This window comes from Chanos chanos, chromosome 3, assembly GCF_902362185.1.
Source record: "Chanos chanos chromosome 3, fChaCha1.1, whole genome shotgun sequence".
In the NCBI taxonomy this organism is placed as follows: domain Eukaryota; kingdom Metazoa; phylum Chordata; class Actinopteri; order Gonorynchiformes; family Chanidae; genus Chanos; species Chanos chanos.
In genome coordinates this window covers 10,308,242-10,330,208 of record NC_044497.1, presented here as the reverse complement: position 1 = coordinate 10,330,208, position 21,967 = coordinate 10,308,242, and the positions used below count along the sequence as shown (strand labels likewise).

General features: G+C 40.0%; 2 protein-coding genes across 2 annotated transcripts; one reads left to right on the top strand and one right to left on the bottom strand.

The window, feature by feature from the left end:
- Positions 1-11,866: 11,866 nt before the first annotated feature.
- Positions 11,867-14,829, top strand: sbspon (somatomedin B and thrombospondin type 1 domain containing). The gene is made up of 5 exons (XM_030770088.1): positions 11,867-12,083; positions 12,932-13,126; positions 13,319-13,397; positions 14,008-14,184; positions 14,712-14,829. The coding sequence occupies exons 1-5, from the start codon at positions 11,867-11,869 to the stop codon at positions 14,827-14,829; spliced, it is 786 nt and encodes a 261-aa protein (XP_030625948.1).
- A 996-nt stretch (positions 14,830-15,825) lies between these two features.
- terf1 (telomeric repeat binding factor (NIMA-interacting) 1) lies at positions 15,826-21,305 on the bottom strand. Its single transcript, XM_030767552.1, has 11 exons — positions 21,119-21,305; positions 20,740-20,835; positions 20,473-20,609; positions 19,172-19,258; positions 18,920-19,069; positions 18,278-18,358; positions 17,371-17,447; positions 16,926-16,964; positions 16,584-16,681; positions 16,112-16,188; positions 15,826-15,981 (listed from the first exon to the last, which is right to left on the bottom strand). The coding sequence occupies exons 1-11, from the start codon at positions 21,303-21,305 to the stop codon at positions 15,826-15,828; spliced, it is 1,185 nt and encodes a 394-aa protein (XP_030623412.1).
- Positions 21,306-21,967: the final 662 nt, after the last annotated feature.

The window sequence follows — 21,967 nt, the reverse complement described above, 5'->3', positions numbered from 1 at the left end:
TTACGGGTTCGCCATCTTCTTCATAATTTCATGTTTTGCGCCAGACAGTCAGTACCTGTTTTTCCTGTGAATGAGTTAAGGGTTTGCATCGCATGAGCACTGATCATTTTGCGACCTCCAAAGCTATCCCATGCGACCTTTAGTCTGTGCATTACAAATATACACTTTTCTTTTGATATTATAGATGCCAAGGATTTAAAAGCACTTGATACCAACTGCATTGTTGAGGGGTAAGTTACCTGACACGAGTGGCTCAACTGTTAGCAAATGAGTAGCAATGTGAAACTAATAAATGAATCCTTATGTTTTCTAACTGATCTGTCACTACAGTAAATTACAGAAGTCTTTGGGTAAGGCTAGTGCACTCCAGTGTCATTCTGATTTTTGTAAAAAAAAAAAAGGGAAAAAAAAGATATATATATATATATATATATATATATATATATATATATATATTAGATAATTTGTTTAAGCATAAGGGATATGCTCTAATCTCAGAAATATATCACCAGATTAAATCTCACACTTTGTTATAGACATGTAAAGCCCTTTGAGACCATTTATAGTGATGTTGGGCTCTAAATAAACTTTTATTATTATTATTATCATTATTATTATTATTATTATCTACATCTTATCTGTCAGTGTAATGCACTTATTTTTGCACTTTTGTTCCTTTTTAAATTTATTTAAATAATCAGTAATTATCCACTAGTGATCAGTAAATAAGAATAGTACTGGTGCTAATCTGGTTTGACTTTTATGTTGTCCTCCCATGCTTCTGTTAAGTTATTTTCAGGATTTTTTTCCCCCTCTTTCACACGCTATATAGGTCCTCATTTACATTCTTTGGAAGAAATGAATCAGCGGTGGTGAGACTTAATTCAGAAAGTAGTGCATCCGAGAACAATGTCTCATTTAATAAACAATGGAGAGATGGGATATTCTCTAAGTATGAATGCAAAGGTATCCTCTGCTTTTGTTTTTATGTTCACTACCTTAATGAACCTATTTTTATTGCAATCCTGTTATGCATTTTATAAACCAGTAGATGGTGCCCAGAACTTCATAATCTGTGATCATTTTTAATTTTGCATGAAGTTAAGAATTTTAAGATTGAAATTATTCACAGATGAGTGCTTAATTTAAAATGAAATTACCTTTTATTTTATTTTTTTTAAAAAAAAGAAAGATATGTAATGGAGGAATGTTTTGCCATTGATACAATTATTTTATTCAGTTATTAATAATTACTGTGGAGATGCTTGTAAACACACACTTAAAATGGATGCACTTTATTCATTTTATCAGATGAGGCATCACAGAAGAGAAACTTCATCATCCCTCCTCTTCCTCCGGAATACCGGATTCATAAATCGAATAATTCACCGAGATTTCCCCAACCAAAAGAACGGTCCTGCAGCATACCAAAACCACGAACATTAGGGTAATCATCTGCTGACTGCTCAATCCAATTTTGGTCAAATCATGTAACATGTTTTGGAGACCGTGATGTCATACTGAATGACTTGTTTTAGGCTGATAGCTTTTGAGTAACTCGTAGTTTGTTATTTAAAAAATTATACTTTGTTCAAGGGACTGAGTATTTTGTTTTATGTAATATCAGCATGAAAATATTACATGATCTTAATAATTTCAGGTGCTATATTGGCTATGATCTTACCTCAGTTCCAGCAATTATTTTACCAACTACTACCTCATCTGTCAGTGGGAGGCAGACTTTGTCAGTGGAAGGTTTCAAAACCAGGTCTCAAATATCAGTTTGGCACACAGCACCACAAATATAGTAACTTTTGAACAGCTACATACGTGAAATCTTTAACACTAGAGCTATTATTAATTGTTCTTGTTTCTGCTCCCTTTAATTTTTCTAGATCAAGAATGAGTCGTGCATGCAGTCTAATCACTATTGGTTCTCGCCTAAAAAGTAAGTTCACTGTTACTACACTGTAGCTTTGTAATGCAACATTGTACTCTGGGTTCTAAAAATGTGTTGTTGTTTTTTTTTAGTTTTAAGTTTGGAAAGGGAGTGATAGGCATTTTTTCATCCACCGCGTGCAATGATTAACAGTTGTATTATTCACAACAACATTCACGAATGTCCCAAACTCATAAATCTGAAATGCTCATTTGATTTAAAAGTCTCTGCGAAAAAAAAAAAATTCTACAGATATTTGAGCAAGGCCTAGCATGTCAGTCTGACATATTACCATTGCTTAAGAAACAGAACTTATTGCAGCTTTATTCCTTTATCTCTTTAACAAATCTTTTAGTCTGCCACCTGTGTGTGCTTCATATTTTAACCCATGTTTGTACAGCGAAGGATGAATGTCAAGTGCAGATTGTTCTGTAATGAGCTGTCAGCTCTCCTCTGTCCAGAGGCCCTTAGTGGACTAAGCAGGCTGTGTTTGACCATGCTTTTCCCGGCCTTTTGTTTTGCAGCTGAATCTTACCCTGACCCTGTGTGGGGCGCCTCACCCTCTTTTGTTCAGAGGCTCTCAGAGATCTCCTCTTTGGAAGTAGAAACAGTACGTCAGGAGAAGATTAAAAAACTCAGAAAGAACAAAAAGCAGGAATCGTAATCAGGGTCCATCAGCCAAAAAATGAAACAGACAACACATGAACTCTGAATGGTGCCAAAGGTGTTTCAACCAAGTAAAACAACTTCAGAAGATCCCGAGTGGGAAAGTCTTACTTTTTCATCAGTGTTTCAGATATGGTGTTTAGAAAGAGCCTAGATCTATAAAGTGTTATTAAAGAGCAGTGTTCTATTAAGTTTGTATGACTGTTAAATTATTCCCCTGCACCCCTCCTTAAATACTGAATGATCAAAAGACCAAAGAGAATTACTGAACAGTATATTTATGCATTGTACAAACTATTACTAAAAGCTGGAAGACAGCTGTTTTGATGTTGGAAATAGTTTTTTTGTCTGCATAGACATTAGGTTGTGCTGTCCTGACTAGTCCAGGCTACTGAATCTGCTGTATCATAAAACCTTTTCTCCCCTTTTTTCTTGTCTGTAACTTTGTAAATACTTTTTAATATTGAGTAGCCTATAATTATTACAGAAAAAAAAAAATCATTCATGGTAAAATTATTTACTCGGTTCACATTAGGTTAGTATTTTATAATAGGAAAAGAAAAAAAAAAAAAAAAAGCTTAATCAAATTGACAAATTCGTTCTCTTACAAATTCGTTTGTCGTGAGCTGGATGCGAACACTAAAGATTTGGCACAGGGGAATCTTTGGCCAGCTCTCTTGGTGTAGTTGGGACACTTGCCGACTGTGGCGCCAGCCGTTTGGAATCGCAGTTGGCCGTGCTCCACGGGTACTTTTCAAGCACACATAATGAGGAAAAAACAAGTGATTGGTTTCACAAATAAGGGAGGATGTGTGTGTACGCCTCACCTTGATTAATGGGACTGCTACACAAGGCGAGTGTTACAACAGTCCAAGTCCATGGCAGTCCTCACAGACTGTTCTGATAAAGTTTTAACCGGTGTGTAATGTCAGTAGCCGTGCCAGTTATCCTTGATATTCTCATTATTGAATGCGTACATCTTACAGAGCGACGGTACGGAAAGACAAGGAGCCGTAACTAAAGTGACGCGCAGTTAAGTGTATTAGTCACTTCTGACTGAATCATTATCATTTCTCTTTCAAACAGTACACAAAAGAATGTGAGACTCTGTCAGATAGGGTAGGGGCTACTACAGTGAAGGCCGGAGAAAACTGTTACACAGTTACTCTGTTATCAAGGTATACACACATGCTATGACATCACTTTGGAAACTGTGGCAATTTGTATCCGGGAGCACGTAGTCATGGTTCTGCAAAAAATGTACTTGGTGGAATGTATGTACTATGAGAGAACTACTGAATCAATTCCTTTTTTACTGAGTGTGAACATGCATGGAATTTTTCGAACATTGTATCTGGAGTTTTGTTATTCCTAAAGTATGCCAAGACTTTACAAATAGCCTATAAAGATGTTCTACTGCTTATAATGGTAGAATTTACATTCTTTGTAATTATACATGGAGCATGTAACCAAAACAATCGATGTCCATGCAAAACTGTCCTTCAAGTAATCGCAAAGTGTTACAAGGTGAATTCGGTGAGGGTTTTTCTCATCTATAAACAGGTTAGCGCTGTGTTTGTTTGACCAAAATATGACATTTCTCAACTGGCTGTTTAATAATGGCATTATATTGTTGTGCTTGGGGCTTTCCCAAAGTCTAGACAACAATAGGTCTCAATTCTCAATCAGATCTTCATCTGAGTTAGTGATTTTATAGTAAGTGAAATCCATGAAAAGTATGATTTTTCAGAGAAATATGTTTATTGTCCTCTGTCTTTGTACAATACTGTTTAACTCCACCCACTGATCTCTGGTGTGTATGACCTTTACCAGAGTCATTTTTGATCTTTCTCTCTCTATCCTGCTATCACAGCCATCTCAAATCCTCTTCTTGGATCAAAGAACGAAGAGAGTTCAAAAACAAAGGCAAAGAATCAGGATGTGAGGGACACATGTGCTTATCAAACAGAGAATTTTATTACAGGAACAGTGTGAGATGTTTGCTGAGGCTCGGTTGCCCTCTTGTCTTGTCCCAACGAAATTGGGTCTTTGTAGCATGTGCTTTGATACGAAAGGCAGGCCAGCTGGGTGGGCAGTTCAGCCCGGGGGAGCATGGGATTGTTCCCGTGCTGCTCAGTGTTATTGTTGTTGGAATGAGAAAGAACAATGAGATTTGCTCCAAGTCCAGCCTGGCACATTCTGGGCAGTTGACTTAAAAGGAATCTGGAATGTGATCTGGACAATTTGAGATCTGAAAATGAAAAGTCCTCATACACTCTTAATCTTTGCAGACTGACCAGTACATTACATTCACAGAGAGAGCATCAAAATAAACTCTTGATGATTTGAGCGGCCCTTGCCTTCAAGAAACACTGTCAACAAAAGCGTACAAAAAAGAAGAAGAAGAAGAACAATGAAATTAATAACAGAAATTTAAATTGAATTTGAAATACATACAGTGTATACTGGCGCTCAGGGCTGATGAAGAAGCCCTGTTCAAGTTTCAAGTCAAACTGGCAAGGGGATTTTTTAAGGCTCTACCTTTCCTTTCATCTTCAGTCAAACAAAATGACCTAGAACAAGCACCGCACAAAGACTTCTTTAATGAAATGCCTGATACAAACCTCTCTACCAGAGGTTAAACGTTTCGGTTCAGTTAATCTTAACTCTCTTCCCAACCACCATACAACATTTATAAACACTATGAACATGCCGTTTGACAAAAGAATATTTCTGCAAATAAGGACTTGGATAGGACTGTGGGATTTATTTCTTTTCTAGTCTGTCACTGAAAAAAAGAAAAATGAACTTACTCCGTTTTCAAATGTTGCTCGGGTCAAATGAAATTTGGACAGCACATGAAATTATACTTCAGATTTGATTATGTACCACTTTCAAGGGCATTTATTGTCTATTTTTGTGGCTCAAGTTCGAAATGCAGCTAATCCTAATGTTTAGCAGAATCCTGATAAATGAGCATAAACACCTTAAATTCCTGATGTACAGAAAGGAATGTAAACTGGACTGAACATCACATGGTAGTTGTGATGATAAACTGTAGCGTAAAGCACAGGACAGCCTCTTTCTTTAACTTTATGAATCTGAGAATGTAAGCTGTAAGTCAGCCAAATCCTTACACTGCCAAAGTTACAAATCACCAAAGCCCGACTTTGGCCAGAATCAGAGTTAGTCTGGACGGAACAGAACAAGCTTAAGTAGTATGAGTGGTAGTAAATGACATTTAGCTGAGGCTAGCGCTCCTCTGGACCAGCTGCTGGTACAGATGTGATAGTGACATTAAACTGATATAAACTGAATTATCCTCTCTTAAGATATTTTTCTTTAAATGTGAACTATAACTCACACCCACCATTTTTTTCAGTCATGTTTCTTTTCTTAACTAAAGTTATTCTGGAGAGCAGCTGCCCTGTTGTAGTGTGATAATCCCCACCTGTGAAAATCACTGATAGCTAATGGGGATGTATTGTACAGACTAAGTTCTGTAAGAAAGATATTGTCAGTAAGAGGGATCTTTGTTGAATATCAAGGACCCTGCTGAGCGGAGAGGAAACCAGACAGAGGCTCAGATATATCTCTACAAACATACTTTCAAGGGAAAGAATTCACTGAGACAGAATGTCTCTGTAAAGTTTACATTAAAAAAACATTTAAAAAAAACAAAACAGACAAAGCCTTCATCCTCATATACACTTTTAAGGTTCTTCCACAATATTCTAGCACATTCCACCTTGATTTACCATATCACACATTCCCTCCTATCCTTGAATCCTTTAATGTGCTCACTTAGTGTAAGACAGGAGAGTAACATACTGAGGTGGGTGCAAGTTCACAAAGAGACTTCTGCCTAATGTTGGGTATATATCTACTACATAAATTAGTAAAAGGCAATGCTGGGCAGATTGAGTTTATTGAACTAAAGGTCAAACCTGTGCATAACTGGATTTCATTACAGCTTTTAGTAAAGCACTTAAGCCCTTTATCTCAGAGTATATAAATGTCATGATCTTACTCCTCAAGAGCCAAGGAGTCTTGATCGATGAGACAGTCGAATTTGATGCAATAGCACCTGTGATCTGTTTGTCCCGCTAATGAAATTCGATTCATTGATCATCAGTTCATATTTGTTAACATGATTGAAATGTAATTTAGCAGTGCATGTCAGCTGTCCTTTTCTAACTGTAAATGTTTATCAGCTGATATCATGCTTTAAACTGTTTTAATTAGTCAAATCAGAAGGCTAATAAACACGGAGAAGGTACTAAACAGACCATTTACAATATGTGGAATATAGGCTTGCAAAATTTGCTATTTGCAGGATCTTGAAATAGTTTATAATACTTTAATTATACTGTCGGCTTGCATGCGAGGTCAAAAAAAAATCCACTCGTATTTCTGTCATTTAACTCATACTAGTTAGCCACTATAGTAGCTTTCCTGCAGATTTGAACAGGAACATGTGATTTAAACGCAAATAATGAAAAGAAAAATCGCTGAATATTATTTCTATTTAAAATGTGAATGTAAATTTAAATGTATATGTACTTAAAGCCATTTATAATTGCTCAAAACAATTATTACAATTTGAAATAGTTTTCATCTTGCTTGGCACCATCCATAACAAACAAAAGGATTTGTTTAAGAATACCCCATGCTTAAAAACATCCATGCAAACTGTTGCCTTTTTTGTGTGTGTGTTATAGAGGTGGGTAATATTTCAAGTGCTACCCTGAGAAAAGTTACTGGTTGGTCATGTGCCAGGGCCTTGTGTCCTGTTCTGACAAGGTTTCCTGTCTGATCTTAATGCCATTTCTCACGTCACCGTGTGGCACCGCGCTTCACCAGAGCCGTAAATCAATGCACCCTGCTCTTGACAGGAGTTGATGGGTGCTATTAACGCACACACAGGAGCTTGACCACAGTCACTGTGCTCTGGAAAAAGATAGGGGTTATCTCAGCCTTTAATTAAGGAGAATGTGGGCATCCATCACGTTTGTACCACTAAATCACACTAAGGGATGGCAGAGGGCATTGGCCCTGCAGTATCTCATCATTCTCGGGCATGCCCCTGGGAGATATTCACGGCAAGAGCAAAGGCTTGATAAAACCTCGGGCTGTCCAGCAATGTGTATGGAGCTCAGTGAATCTATCACATCGAAATGCACAGGTCAGGCTAATTATTATAGTTTCAATTAAAGGGTGTCAATCCATCTAAGCCTTATGTATGCTATGGATGATCTTTCCATTTTTGATGGTTATTGTCTGCAAAGGATCACAAGCCCCCTTTCATTAAAAGAATGGTTTTACGCTTCTGAGTAAACTATCAGTTATAATCAGTTATAATATGCTATAATGAGTCCCGTTTTGAAGTATAAAATATGTACTGCTTATTAAACCTGGTAAATGGCACATGAAATGTTGTTATATCATTCTCTCTGCTTGTGTACAACAATAATGACTTCCAGGTTGAGATTTACTTTGAGAGCTTTCGTGCACCTGAAACTCTGGCTCAGGTCCAGGGTTACTGAGTGCATGGTCGAATAGTTCCTTTATCCACCTGCTGTGCCCTCAATTGGCCAAGACCTGCCATGGCTATGATGAAGTATCACACAGTTAACTAATTTCCCTTGAAAACCAATGGCCTGCCAAAACAATAGAGAGAACCCAGTCTTTTTTTAAAGTCTATAGATGTGTATAATGTATCCTAAGCTTTCCTTACAACACCTTCATTGATAGCTTCTCCTTCATGGATAGCTCCCAGATATTTACAATTATCCGCTGACTTTATTTGTCTGGTTAGTTTCACACATGTCATGGCCAGCCAGAACAAACACTAAAAAAAAACCCACACACTCCTTTGATACACACTTCCCAGACAGATACCTGAAGATTGACCTTTTTCTTACCTAATCAGAAACTCATGAAACCTGGCAGAACAGAAGTATGTTGAGCACACCCAGAGAGGAGGGGAGAGGGACTTTTAAAAGGAGGGAGAGCAGATGCAGCCCTGTACCGAGTTGTGAGAACAAACAGATAAATGACATTAAAAAAAAAAGTTCATTTATTTCCTTGTATCTCTGAACTCCAAAGTTACACATTTTCCTCAGAGTTAAACAGTAAAACCTAAACATTTCTTAATTTGATGGTCTAACCTTAATTGTGAAGCGCAATACAATGATTTTTCACTGGAGGGCTGTTTTGCAAACATAGCTTGGTTAACTAACCTGTAGGCAGTACACTGTATGTAAATAGAGTGAATGAGCACTGTTGGAAGACTCACTGCACAGAATATGCATTTCAGTGAATGACATAGGTTAATGTGGTATGTTTAACTGTTTGATTTGGTTTGTCTATGGCAACGGTTGGTAATGACTCTGTATCCATGGCAACCTGCATGGGGGGCTCAGGCATTCCCGATACTCCGTTAAACCCCTCTAGGCTTAACTGTCAGTCATACGCTACTGTCACCTCTGAAGAGGTCTCTAACACCACACACACAAGCAATCACACTGCCTCTCAGATACTGACTGTTCTTTTCAACTCCACGATGCTTAGTGTGAAAAAAACTAACCAATACAAATAATCAAAAACAACAGCAGAAATGTAAAAAAAAAAAAAAAAAAGCTTGTTTAAAGATAGCAAATTGTCATCCTCTGGCACTATGACCACCTTTGATATAGATGGTAAAATGTTCTATCACAAGAGTAATGGGTAAAGCAAGGTTTATAATTTATGAAAGTAAAGTAGCTTTTAAAGGAGCGTCTGTAATGTCATCAAATGACCCGGTATCTTCCATTCATAGCAGTAACATTATCTTACATCAGACCATAGTTTTGTCTCTTGTGTATGAGTATGAGAAAGTACAATGTTCGTACGTCCCTCCAGAAACCATAAAGTATTATGTTTCCTAACACTTTGAAACTGTCACAAACCTAAGGTATTGCAAACCAACCCTTATGTCAGCCAGAACAAACAATCAGAGCCCCACATAAAAGACTGTGTGACATGAGAAAAGGAGAGAGGGAGGGAGTGACCAAGGGGCACAGAAGGGGGGTGGGGGGTTGGGGGGGGGGGGGGGTGGGGGCTGGGAGAGAAAGCGTCGAACCGTGTAGATACGATTCCTTGCGATAGATCAGAGAAAATATGCAAACACACATACGTGATCTTTAGTCCGGGACCTGCGGCACTGCGACAGAAAATGTCATATCTTCAATCTACAGTAACCCACTTAGTGCCTCTTACAGGCTAAAGGAGACCTCCAGACAAATGGAATTAAACTCCAGCCACTGATCCGTTCTGCACAGCTTAACACTCCTTATAGACCAATACGCAGCCTTTGATGTTCTTCACTCACATGAAGTGGCCTTTAATCACAACACACTGGAAGTTTGGCTTAGTGGGAAATCCTTTTCAGAACTTTTTTCCCATTGTTTAGCAGAATGATCCTACTCTTTTTTTTTTGTCTTTTATCTATTTTCTGTAATCCATAAAACACTTGTCATGAAACACAGGAAAAATAAATGCCATTTTGCAAACTTTTTACTTTTTTTTTTTCTTTAGACTTTGAGATCAGAAAAGTAAACTTTGTAATTTCCGGTTGTGGGGTGTGTTCAATTCTATGTTTCTGTAACAAAGGAGACTATAAGATGACTAAATTGATTCAAGACTAGAACTTGGAAAAGAAGAGAGAGAAAAAACAGTTTTAAATTCAAAAATAGCATTTGGCATACGGTCAGCTTTATTAGAACGTGAAATAATATACAGAGCTGAGAAGGATCTCTTTAGACAAGGATTCTGAGCCGTGAGGTATCTGAAGGGGGTTGGGGGTGGGGGGCGGCTGACGATGATGATGATGATGTAGAAGGGTGTTACCGTTGCTTGACCTGGCTGCTCCGGCAGCCAAAAATAAAAAGAGCCATAACAAGCCTCCTGGAGACTAATGCTCAGACCCAGCCCATCTCCCCCCTTCATCCAGCCTCTCCTTCTCCAGACAGCCCTCATTCTTCACGGGATTGGTCCAGGCCGCCTGTGGAGAACTGAATTATTTCATCATGCCATGGTAGAGAAAACACAACACGCCTTTACAGCTTACTCTCATATTTCCCTAGATGATGATCAGTTTCCTACTGTAATAATCATGATGTTGTATGTATCTGAGTCACAAGTAAAAGTATTTGTTTATTAATACTTGTCATACCCAAATATATCAGTTATAATTATTTTTGGATGAATATAATAGATGTGTCATGGATGTGTGCTCGGAAGGCAGAAACCTTTGCTGACGTACGCTGCAAAGTCAACAAATTTGATTATGACTAATTTAATTAGTTAACTCTTTAACCCAGATCTTATCTAAATCATTCTGAAAAGGAAATGTCTAAGACATTCCTCTGTAAAATGATTTACAGTCGGTCGAAAATACCTCATTAACTGTAATCTAATTCTGCATTTCCACAGTAATGTAGAACATCTGTCAATGGTGTCCACAAAGTTTGCATGTGTTACAGTGGGGAATTCACCTGTGTAATGTGTGTGTTCTAGGCCCATTCATTCATGAGAACAGAGATATGACGGTTGACAGGGTTGAGTATGGCTAGCAGCTCTGGGCTCTGGATTTGAGCCAAAGGCTCACATTCCTCCCCCTGTTGCATTAGCTGTTGGGCAGAGACAGGCCGGGCACTGCACTCTGATCTGTACTACACCCCACACTGGGGCACTGCATGAAAGAGAGGGAGAGGGGAGAGAGAGAGAGACAGAGAGAGAGACAGAGAGAGAGAGAGAGAGAGAGAGAGAGAGAGGGGGCGAACTCACACACAACTCTTCACCTCCTCTTGTTTTCTCTCTCAATCTCTCACTCATTCATTGCCCTCTCCAGCAGGCAGAAACGAGGGACACTGTGGGTGAGCACTTTTGGAGAAATCTTTGAGTTGGGTAGATACAGATACAATTCCTCCGCTGTGATCAGCACAGAATGGCTCTTTTCTTCACCGGGAGCGCTCAGTAAACTAGTTTTGCTGCGTAAACAGAGGCACTGTGTGGGGAGGAATTCCAGGTCACCAGGATTCCAGCGGCAGGGCTAACCTCGCCTCAGTGCTGCCGGAGGGAGACAGTTTAGGGACGCGCACACAGTTGGACATGCTGTGCTGTGCATTTGAGGAAGGGGATACTTTTTGCACACTTCTGAATTAGAGTAGCAGAGGTGCCAGAGTACTCTCTCTGTCCCCCTGTTCTTTTTGGCACATCATGGGCTACATACCTGTGGAGATTTTCGCCTTGACACTTGTGCTAGGTTTATACCACTCGGCTGAAGGGGGATGCTCTGGAAAGTGCTGTCGGGGTACGGACCTCACCTGTGCAACCACTGACTGGAGAATGGACCGAATATATGGGACGTGCTACTGCGATGAAGGCTGTGTGAAAACCAAAGACTGCTGCTTTGACTACCCAACAGAATGTCCGGGTAAGGAGACATAAATTGCCTGTGGGGGTGAGTGGAGCTGTTACTGACTACGCCGCCCTCTGTTAGACAGTTTAAATGTGACCTTCAAAAACAACATTCACACACCATGTCAACAGCAACAGCAATGCGAATGAACAGCATTCACCTCATTATAGGGATTTGATTGTTGCTTAGCAAGAGTCTGCTTTATTTTACCATTTTGATTAATAACAAACACTATTTTTATTTTTATTTGTGTTTTTAACACATCTAGTTTCGTTAATTATTTATCAATGAATGAACAAACGCATGGTGAGAGTACGTATGCGTTGCAAGACTTAAATAACCACAAAGTTATTAGGGTAACTGACTTGTTAACACTATTTGGATCTGTAAATAGGTGTCTAAAATACAGCACCGACAGAATTATGCAAATAAACACATTTTAAATTTAATTAGTGTTGACCTTCACATTCGCACACACATTTACATTTTTTTTAACTAAATCTTTTTGCTACACTTTTAGTTTATGTATCTTTTATGTATCTTTTTGGAATATTATGTGGTGGAGAGCAAAACAAGTCTTAATTATGACAAGGGGTAATCAGCTGTGAACTGCAGCCTTCACAGATGGCCTATCCAAATCAAAAGCACAGGGCTCTCTGCTTGAGCAATCATTAGAAATGTGAAAATATGGGATTATGCTGAAGGTGAAGGCACTCTAAGGCAATCCATGGTGTGACTGCATTGCATAGTAACATGAATCAAACCAGTATACATCTTTGAGGTTTTGGTCTGAGTTATCCATAAGGCCTTGTATTGATATAGACCGAGGGATCTCCTGACACTTTGTAATTGTGTCCCTGCAGAGCAGCCATGCGTTGTGAGTGAGTGGAGCTATTGGAGCGGCTGTGCCCAGGCATGCCAACCTTCCTTTCGCGTGCGGAGACGACAGATTGAGAGAGAGCCCAGGAACAGTGGGCAGGCCTGCCCTCAGCTGGAGGAAAAAGCTGGCTGTATGGAGTACCAGTCCCACCAGGGCCAGCATTGTGCTCAGACCTTCGGTAAAACACACGTTTCACATAGAGAAAAAGCGGTTTGCCTTTTCTGCAGTCGCTGTTTTGGGAAACCAATGTTTCAGTCAATTACCCCCACAAATTTCCGTGTTTAACGGACATTTATGTGCGAAGTATCTGTCAACTATGAGTGTGAGCAAGGGGAATTCCAATTTAGGATCTGTTTTGGTGTAATTCTAGGGCCAGCACTGATAACAGCACTGGAGTTCAGCAAAGGAAGGACAACATATGATTTATATGGGGCCCCGCTGGACCCTGGGTATGTATCACTCACCGTAGAGGAAATAAACGCACACACACACACACACACACACACACACACACACACACTAAAAGCTGTAGGTCATATTCTCAAACACATCTAAGCTTCAACCAGGGACGTACTGTATAACTTTCAGTTAAACATGTTCAACATTACCAATGTTCAACACCAGTCTTCCATCAGCAACTAACCTTTTTTTTGGATTTATGTTTAAGTTTGGAAGACATTTTTTAAGCTTTATTTAAGGTAACTCATGCAGAATGCAGAAGTGTGGCAGCCTTACTTATTTGTTTCATAAATTTGATTTTTATGGGACCTTGGAAAAACCTGAATTCAATCTTATGGTCACAGCCTGCGTAAACTGACCTGATGATGCTCGTCCTACAAAGAGTGCATTAAATAAACAGTGCACGCTTGTTTGTGGATTTTATGGTGTGAAACATATATACCTTCATCACTACTATCAGACTATGCAAAATGTCCTTGGCATAAGCTACATAAACACTAAAAAAAGTTCTTGAATAGAAAGAAATCTGAACAAACACAGCTAGTCTGGACCTGTCATGCAGTAAGAGAAAACAGGAACCTGCTCTTGACCCCTCTTCAGGTTCTGCATGGAGTTCAAATTGGAGTCACTGTCCCCTTACTGCATGGTGGAAAACCGTCCCTACACACGCTGGATGCAGTATCTACGTGAAGGGTACACTGTTTGCGTGTCCTGCCAGCCCCCTGCCATGAGAAATAACAGTCGCACCTGCCAAGGAGACGGTAACTCTGCCGACAGGTAGTGTGCCAAACCGATCTCAAACAGGTTTCCCAACAGTGCACCTATTGTTAAGCAAAACTGGGATACTTGGTTCGTTCCATGTAAGTGGAGTCTCCCGGTGCAGAGTTTCTGGTCAGGGCAAAGCTTTGAAAATACAGCCGTGCCATGAAAAGTCATACTCTAAGGTCAAACAGACTTCACAGACGTTTTCGTGCTGCATTCCTTACAAACCACTGTCAGAATGACCTTTACCCTTCTGTAAGTCTATGGCAAACTGTGCCCCTAAAAACATGCACATACCGAACAAATTCTCCGTATTTGCAATAATCTCTTCTCTTATTTATAAGACTATGAAGGATATTTTCATGATGTATTCCCCTCCACTGTGAACAGAATGACCAACCCCCCCCAATACTGTTTGGTCGCAGTGTGCTTGTGTCAGTCAGATGTAAATGTTTAAACAATTCTTGTTATAGTTGCTTGGTCACAGAGTGAGTGTTGCAAGGACAAAAATTGTTTTTTTTTTGTTTTTTTTCCCCTAACAGGGATGAACTCTTACACTGGCAGGCAGTGGGGAACTCCCGCTGTAGAGGAACCTGGAAAAAGGTGCAGAAGCTGGCACACTGCTCCTGTCCATCAGTGCATAGTTTCATCTTCACTTGAACTGTCACACGGCCGTCTCAACGCATAATCACTTCAAATAATGCTATTTACTCCGTATTAAACACACACACACGCGCGCGCACAAAAAAAACATCACTTTGAAAAAACTGTTAAGAACAGGAACATCTTGTCACAATCCAGTGGTACAAAAACTCTTTGCCCATGGAACTAGTTTTGTATTCACTCTGGTGCAGAGAAATAATTGTGACTTGGAGGTAAAATAAATTGACCGGTGAAACACTTCCTTAATCTTTCACTTTTTATTGCCTTCAATCTTGAAATACAAGCTCTCCTTCATGGCCAAATATAGGAAAGGTAGGCAATGGCTACTGCCAGGTCTGCTTTTAGAGCACCCTCTGCTGGCAAAAAGAAAATTAAGCATTTGACAGGCTGTGAAGGACTTAGAAAAGAAATCAATTTAAGTTATACAACTCCACGGATTTCTGTCATTAATGGCCAGCAAAATACAGAATATGTGCAAAAGTTATGCCTATGGTACAAAATATGTACAATTGTATATACTTAACAACAATACAGAGAGAAACATTTCTAAATAAATACTTGTAAACATGGAACTGATGCCGTCTTATTGATTGTTCGTAAAACTAACTGAAATTCAAAAGCCAACTCCAAAACTTGAACATTTCTTTTTAAACTTAAAAAAAAAAAAAAAAGCCCACAGAGTTGGCAGACTAAACAATTACAAGATTTCTACGGATGAGACATGAATGAGTGAAGTGTCAGGTGACCAAAGAGCTCTAACATGTACAGAAGTCAGTTCCACGGGGAGGGTCCACTGCACCGTGAGTGACTGTGGGCTGCAAGAGACCTCATGCTCCAAACAGAGCAGCAAACAATACACTCCCTGACACCCAAACATAAAAGCTGTAAAATGAACAAGAAGCTCAGCGTTAACAGAATGGGCACTTAGATGCTGTTTTTTTTGGGGGGGGGGGGGGGGGGGGGGGGGGGGGGTTGTACATTCTCTCTGCATTTTCAGAGATGTTTACGTTTTAAGGTCCTCCATCTGTCTTTGAGCATTACACTGGTGCGATCTCCAAAATCAAACTCCTGCAGAATTTTGGCCCACTTCCCCTCTCCATAGTGTAGCACTCCACGTCTCAACGCTTTGTCCTCCTCATAGGTCCACATCTGAACGGAAGAAACATACACACATACTGATGGTGCTCAGAATAAACAAACAAACAAACAAACGAGACACAGAGTCAGCAAAAAAAAAAAAAGGTACAATATACACTGCAGATTAAACAGTGCCACTCACCCTTCTGGATCTACCAGCTAGAGGCTTGCTCTCAGTTTTCTGTGGGGTTTCACTGTCAAAGCTTATCCTTGATACCTCTTTGGTGGGCAGAAAAAAAGAGAGGCCTGTTCTTAAAGACATTTATGCATTACATGTTAACTGCCTGCTAAACATTATGCACAACTTTGTAATATCAAGGAGAAACAGAACAATTTTCCCCTCCTAAGACAAGAGGGTGTCATTTAAAAGGGTCGTCCATTACTGGAAAAGTTAATGACCTCAAAGTACAGACTCAAGAGGACGGCACATTGGCATTTGACATATTGGTAATAAGATTCTCACACACTAGATAAAAACGTAACATGACGATAAATTAACTATGTGCCTTTCATCACTATAAAACTGAGAGTGAACATGCTCTTGAGCAGGTTTGTATTTTCAAATGTATCTTCAAACCAGGCAGCATTTTCAAACGTATACTAAAGACCCTTACTTAAACTGGACTTTCTGTGGGTCACGCCGCTGTCTTTTTTGGCAGTGTCAGGCTTCCACGGTTCGACATTTCGTGTCGATAGTAGTTTCTTTTTTGGTCTGTAAGAAAACAGAACAAAACAATAGCTATCAGTTTAATGGCGAAGGAGTCAAAATTGTGTTTTGGGACTCTCTGCAGCACACTGATCATGTTTCAAAACTTAGTACAAAAAGATCTGGGCACTGAAAGGGTGTACTACTAAGGACATGCAGTTCAGAGAAAGTTTCTCGATGTGATAAACTGTCTCTGTAGCGGATGGATTGGATCTAAGATTATACGAATGAAGAACAGCTCAGCACTAACCTTAAACGTAATCCTGATGGAACAGTCTTGTCATCATTCCTGTTTGAGAAACAAACACAGCAAAAATAAGAAATCCAAGACAAAAGCTGAGAACGCATACACAAGAACCCCAGGTTTGTACTGTAGTTATGGATCACAAATGCAGTCGCAATACAACAAAACTATTGAAAACCACAAAACTCTCTCTGCCCCACAGTCTTTCCTGTCACTGCGACGTGGATGACACACAGCTGTTCTTCTCTTTCTCCCCCTCCAACTCTCAGGTCCAGCCACGCGTTGCAGCCTGCCTAGCAGACATTGCCTCCTGGATGTTCACTAACCATCTCAAACTCAATCTGGAGAAGACTAAGCTTCTCTTTTTTTCCCAGCAAAGAGCTCCCCAACGACCGATGCTCCGATCACCATTGAGGGTTCCGTGGTGTCCCCCTCCAGGTCAGTCAAAAACCTTGGCGTGACCCTGGGCGACCAGCTAAACTTCTCGAGCCGCAATACGGCGGTCACCCAGTCCTGCAGATCCTCCCTCTACAACATCAGGAGGATCTGCCCGTTCCTTACTCAACAAGAAGCCCAGCTCCTAGTTCAATCTCCCGTCCTTGACTACTGGCTTATTGGCCTGCGCTATCAGGTTGCTTTAGCTGGTTCAGAATGCTGCACATCTGGCATTCAACCTCCCAAAACACTCATGTCACTCCGCTACTCACCGCACTTCACTGGCTTCTGGTAGCAGCCTGCATCCAGTTTAAGACACTGGTGCTAGCTTACCAGGCCACAACAGACTCTGCCCCGTCTGACCTTCAGTCTCTGATCACTACATACTCTCCAACTAGATCTCTCCGCTCAGCCTCCTCTGGACAGCTGGTGGTCCCCTCACTTCGGGAACCTGGCAGCTGATCCAACACGTCTTTTTTCTGCCCTCATTCCGCGGTGGAGTGACCTTCCTCAACCAATAAGAGTCGCGGAATCATTCGCCATCTTCCGCAGGAGACTGAAAACCCACCTTTTTCAGAATTCACCTGTCCCCTAATGTGTAACCTTTCTTTTACGTTATGCTTTCATATCTTATGGTAAAAAAAAAACCTTTCTGTACTAACCTTGTCTCTATGCTGCAATCTTTTGCTGATGAAGTAGTTACCTAAACTTGACCGATGCACTAACTGTAAGCTGCTTTGAGTTTAAAAGCGTCTGCGAAATACCAAATTGTAAACGGAGACTGGAACAATGCCCAAAGGTAAGAAATCTTGCTCAGTGTTACAGGTATGAAAGAAACACACATCTGACATCTGATCTCACTTCACTGTACATGCGTAAGGAAAAGCTTCATACTCTTTTGTGCTGTCTGAAGACTGATTTACTGAGGACGGCCCGACGTAATCCTGCTCCGACTCTGTCTTCTCCATTCTCTCCTGACGGGCGTGGACCACTCGGGAAGCAGCCTAAAACACAATGGCGTGGACACAGAGTGTAACTGTACACTTGTAATGGTTTAACGTCTCCGTTATCACAATAGGAAGAACAGTGAATCAAAGTTGGGTTGTCTTGATGAATTTCTGCTCTTCTGTTTTAACAGCCACATTAACCCAACACCTCCCCCATCCCCAGCAAAAAAAAAAAATAAAAATTCTGTGTAAGTTTACTGTTCTAATTATCTCTCACCTAAAACAATCCCAGTACACTTACAACAACCTTCAATGCTAATGTAATATCAATTACACAGTCCGATACATCTTGCTCCCATTTCTATTTGGTCATTATTGGATGCAGGAAGTATAGCTAATTACTGTATTTTCACACCCTAAGGACAAACCCCGGCACAAAGGATCCACCTCATTAGTCAAACATTGTACACATTTACCAGTCAACTGCAGAAACCTTTCACACATCTGAGAATACTGCTACTTCTTACCGATATGAGCTAAACAAATCATAAACATCCACACTCGTAGGAAATTCTGGAAATGACTAAGGCAGTTACTAGAACTCATCAGCTTATGAACCTTAAGTAAGAAGTCTGAGGGGTGATCTTTGAGAAAGCCTTCCAGGAACGTGTCAACGCTCTCCAGCAGACGGCTGTGACTGAAGCTCACGAGCAGCGGATCATAGGAATCGTTCTTACTGATAACAGTCGACAGTCTCATCTGCAACTTCTGATGGGGGTAAAAAAAAAAGGAAATATTACAGGTGTAAGCCTTAGTTTCCAAATCTTCAGCTCTTAACTGTTCAATCTCTTCTCTCATCTAAACCATTACCTCCGGTACGTCGCATTTTTTCTCCAGCCGCCGAAGAGTTTCCTTTGCCTGACGTGTATTCCCCTTCTCCAAGCAAACACCGACAGACTGTGTAAAACGTGACCACACAATGCAGTATAGAGCCAATGCGTATCACAAATGTCGCTGCGTTCAGATCATGCAAGTCCTGTGATAAAGTAAGCATGCTCCCCGAAAAAGTTTTGTTGCAAACATCATGGAGCATATGCAATGCTATTGGCAGATTTAGATGACCAATTACAGCCTTACTGCTACTAATGAAAATTTACACTGTGCGCTTCTTTTGACCTTTACTGCATAGACAGCTGCAATCTCCAGAGGAAGAGACAGTTACTACACTCCTAATTTTAACGGCTTTTAAAATAATTTCAAAAATGAAATATGACACTCTGGAGGAAAACCATCCGAAAACAGGTGGTAATCATCAGTAGCTTACCAGGGGATCATAGCTTAGCTCATACACCTGATATGTTTATGTCTTAACCGCAGAGAAGTGAATTAACACATCATGCCAAGACTGGAATAGATCACAGCGGAGAGACTGTTCATATAATTGGCTTGAACTTGCTTTGTCACCTCCAGGAAAAAAAAAAAAAATCTACAAAATATGAAAAGTCCAGATCATAAACAAAAAAAAAAACAAACCCATATAATAATAATAAATCCACTTAGGACTGCAGGAGGTGATTTGGGTTTAGAACAAGACAGGTGGAGCAATGTTCTCTGGACAGAGGGGTCAGGGATGGGGTTATATGTTATATTCAGTACCAACTAAAAATCACCTATTAATATCACTCAAAAGCATGGTGGTTTCCCCATTATGGTTTGAGTCTGCTTTGCTGTCTCAGATCCTGTGCAACTCCCTATTACTAATTCAACCAAAATGTATAAAGGAATAGCTCAGACGGAATGTGAGGTTATCCGTTCAAAAAGATGAGCGGAGCGGAAAGATCGGAAATGCAAGCTTACAACTTACAAATAACTTACATTTAGTTATTTCTACAAAAGGGGACAACACTGGCTATTGAAACTGGGGGGGATATTTACTTTTCCCACACAGGACATTGCAGTTATGTCTTTCTGTTGAATAAATATTTTAAAAGCCTTTTTCCAGTTTGATTTGTGAGGTTATACCATCTTAATCTATGCATAATATTGGAAATCAGGTCTGAAAACTATATGTTCAAAATATGTTAAGTTCTGTGTTTTCTTCTGCACTGCAAAACATTGCTCAGAACACAATTTTTAGAACAGAAAACTAAATTTGAGGAAAGATGCCTTACCTGCACAATTAACAGACATCTGATATTTTCAAAAACAGTCTCATCAATCTCATCGTTTATAATGTCTCTCATACTTTGCCACACCTTGAGTGCTGACGTCAAAGGCGTTATTCGTACATCTTTCTCATACTGTACATCTGTAAGAGAAATAAAATCTTCACGATATCTCCCTTAATTACGTACGGTGCTTCGCGAACGGAAATTAAAGACTAAAAAGAAAGATGGGGAAACCTGAGGTCTGTAACCAAATCAGACCGCATATCTCACCTAAGTTTTTGGCATCCATAATTCTGGCAAGGAAGCAACAGATTGCTCTTTTACATTCCTGGTGGTCCTGTAGTCGGTGCTCCCCGTCAATCATTACTGAAATAATAATATGGCCTAATATGTAATGGATTTGTCCAAGTAATCATAACACAAGTCGATCGTTACCATCCAGCACACCAGCGACGCTTGCAAGCAAAACAACGTTATTATATTTTAGACTAGTTAACTGGCATAATGAAATTGAGAGGACAAGCGTGCGCTGACTTCCAAGATTACTAAAATATGACGACATTACACTAGAGGGCCGACAAACTCACTCAAAACAAACTCTTCTCAGCGGCCTGCTGATTTACCCAGCAAACTTCGCAGTAAGTTGTACCTTCGAACGTGCGCAGAGTTTCGCTGAACTTGTCAGGATTCCTCTCTCTGTAGTAACGACATAACGACAAGAATAGGAAATCCATCATCCATGACTTGGCGACAAACTCCGCATCCGGAAGGACCGTACTATCACCGAATGTATTTGATGTTATGTCTCGACCATCTTCTGCTTTGTCTTCATCCATGGTGCTTTAATTACCTTCTGTGATGTTACCACAGTTACCACTGAGCTCAGCGTTGAAATTTTGGCGCGCTTTCTTGTTGCGCCATGAAAGAGCGGTTACAGCGCCACTGACTGTGTCGGAGGTAAACTGAGTTTACTACGCGAATAGTACTGTCGACAACACGTAGTGGCTGTTAGGGTCAGCACATAGATAACTGGCACGATTAACAATAATTTCTTAAAGGAATCCTGTCGGGGAAGTCCGCCGTAAGAGTTTGTTTACTAGACACAGCGGAATATTTCAAGCTTGACATGTTTCGTAGAATGCTAAAACAGCTATCATATTATACGTAACGCAACAACTGCTCTCACACCTCTCCCTTTAACACTCAAGTGATTAACAGGGTTATTCATTAACATGAAATAAAGTCTTGAAATGTGTCTCTAAGATCACCTTTAATTTCGTTCAGCACTGTACTCTGAAACTACAAACTGACCAAGTTACAATTTGTTATCAAAAAACAAACAAACAAAAAAAAACCCATTACTCTTACTATCTGTTTTTATTGTGTACGTTAAGTGAAATGATTATATAATTTGGTTTGCCAGAAATTTCTCCTGGGTATTTTAGATATGAATGAAATGCAAGGTGGATGATGGTGAAATTTCAGGCATGGAGGAGCA

Excerpts from the sequence above, each read along its gene's own strand:
- sbspon (XM_030770088.1), top strand. The coding sequence starts at position 11,867 with ATGGGCTACATACCTGTGGAGATTTTCGCCTTGACACTTGTGCTAGGT. Across the intron at positions 12,084-12,931 it reads CTACCCAACAGAATGTCCGG|AGCAGCCATGCGTTGTGAGT; the intron begins GTAAGGAGACAT and ends GTGTCCCTGCAG. Across the intron at positions 14,185-14,711 it reads GACGGTAACTCTGCCGACAG|GGATGAACTCTTACACTGGC; the intron begins GTAGTGTGCCAA and ends TTCCCCTAACAG.
- terf1 (XM_030767552.1), bottom strand. The coding sequence starts at position 21,305 with ATGGATGAAGACAAAGCAGAAGATGGTCGAGACATAACATCAAATACA. Across the intron at positions 16,965-17,370 it reads TCGCCCAGGGTCACGCCAAG|GAATGATGACAAGACTGTTC; the intron begins GTTTTTGACTGA and ends TTTCTCAAACAG. Across the intron at positions 16,189-16,583 it reads CCACAGAAAGTCCAGTTTAA|AGGTATCAAGGATAAGCTTT; the intron begins GTAAGGGTCTTT and ends TGCCCACCAAAG.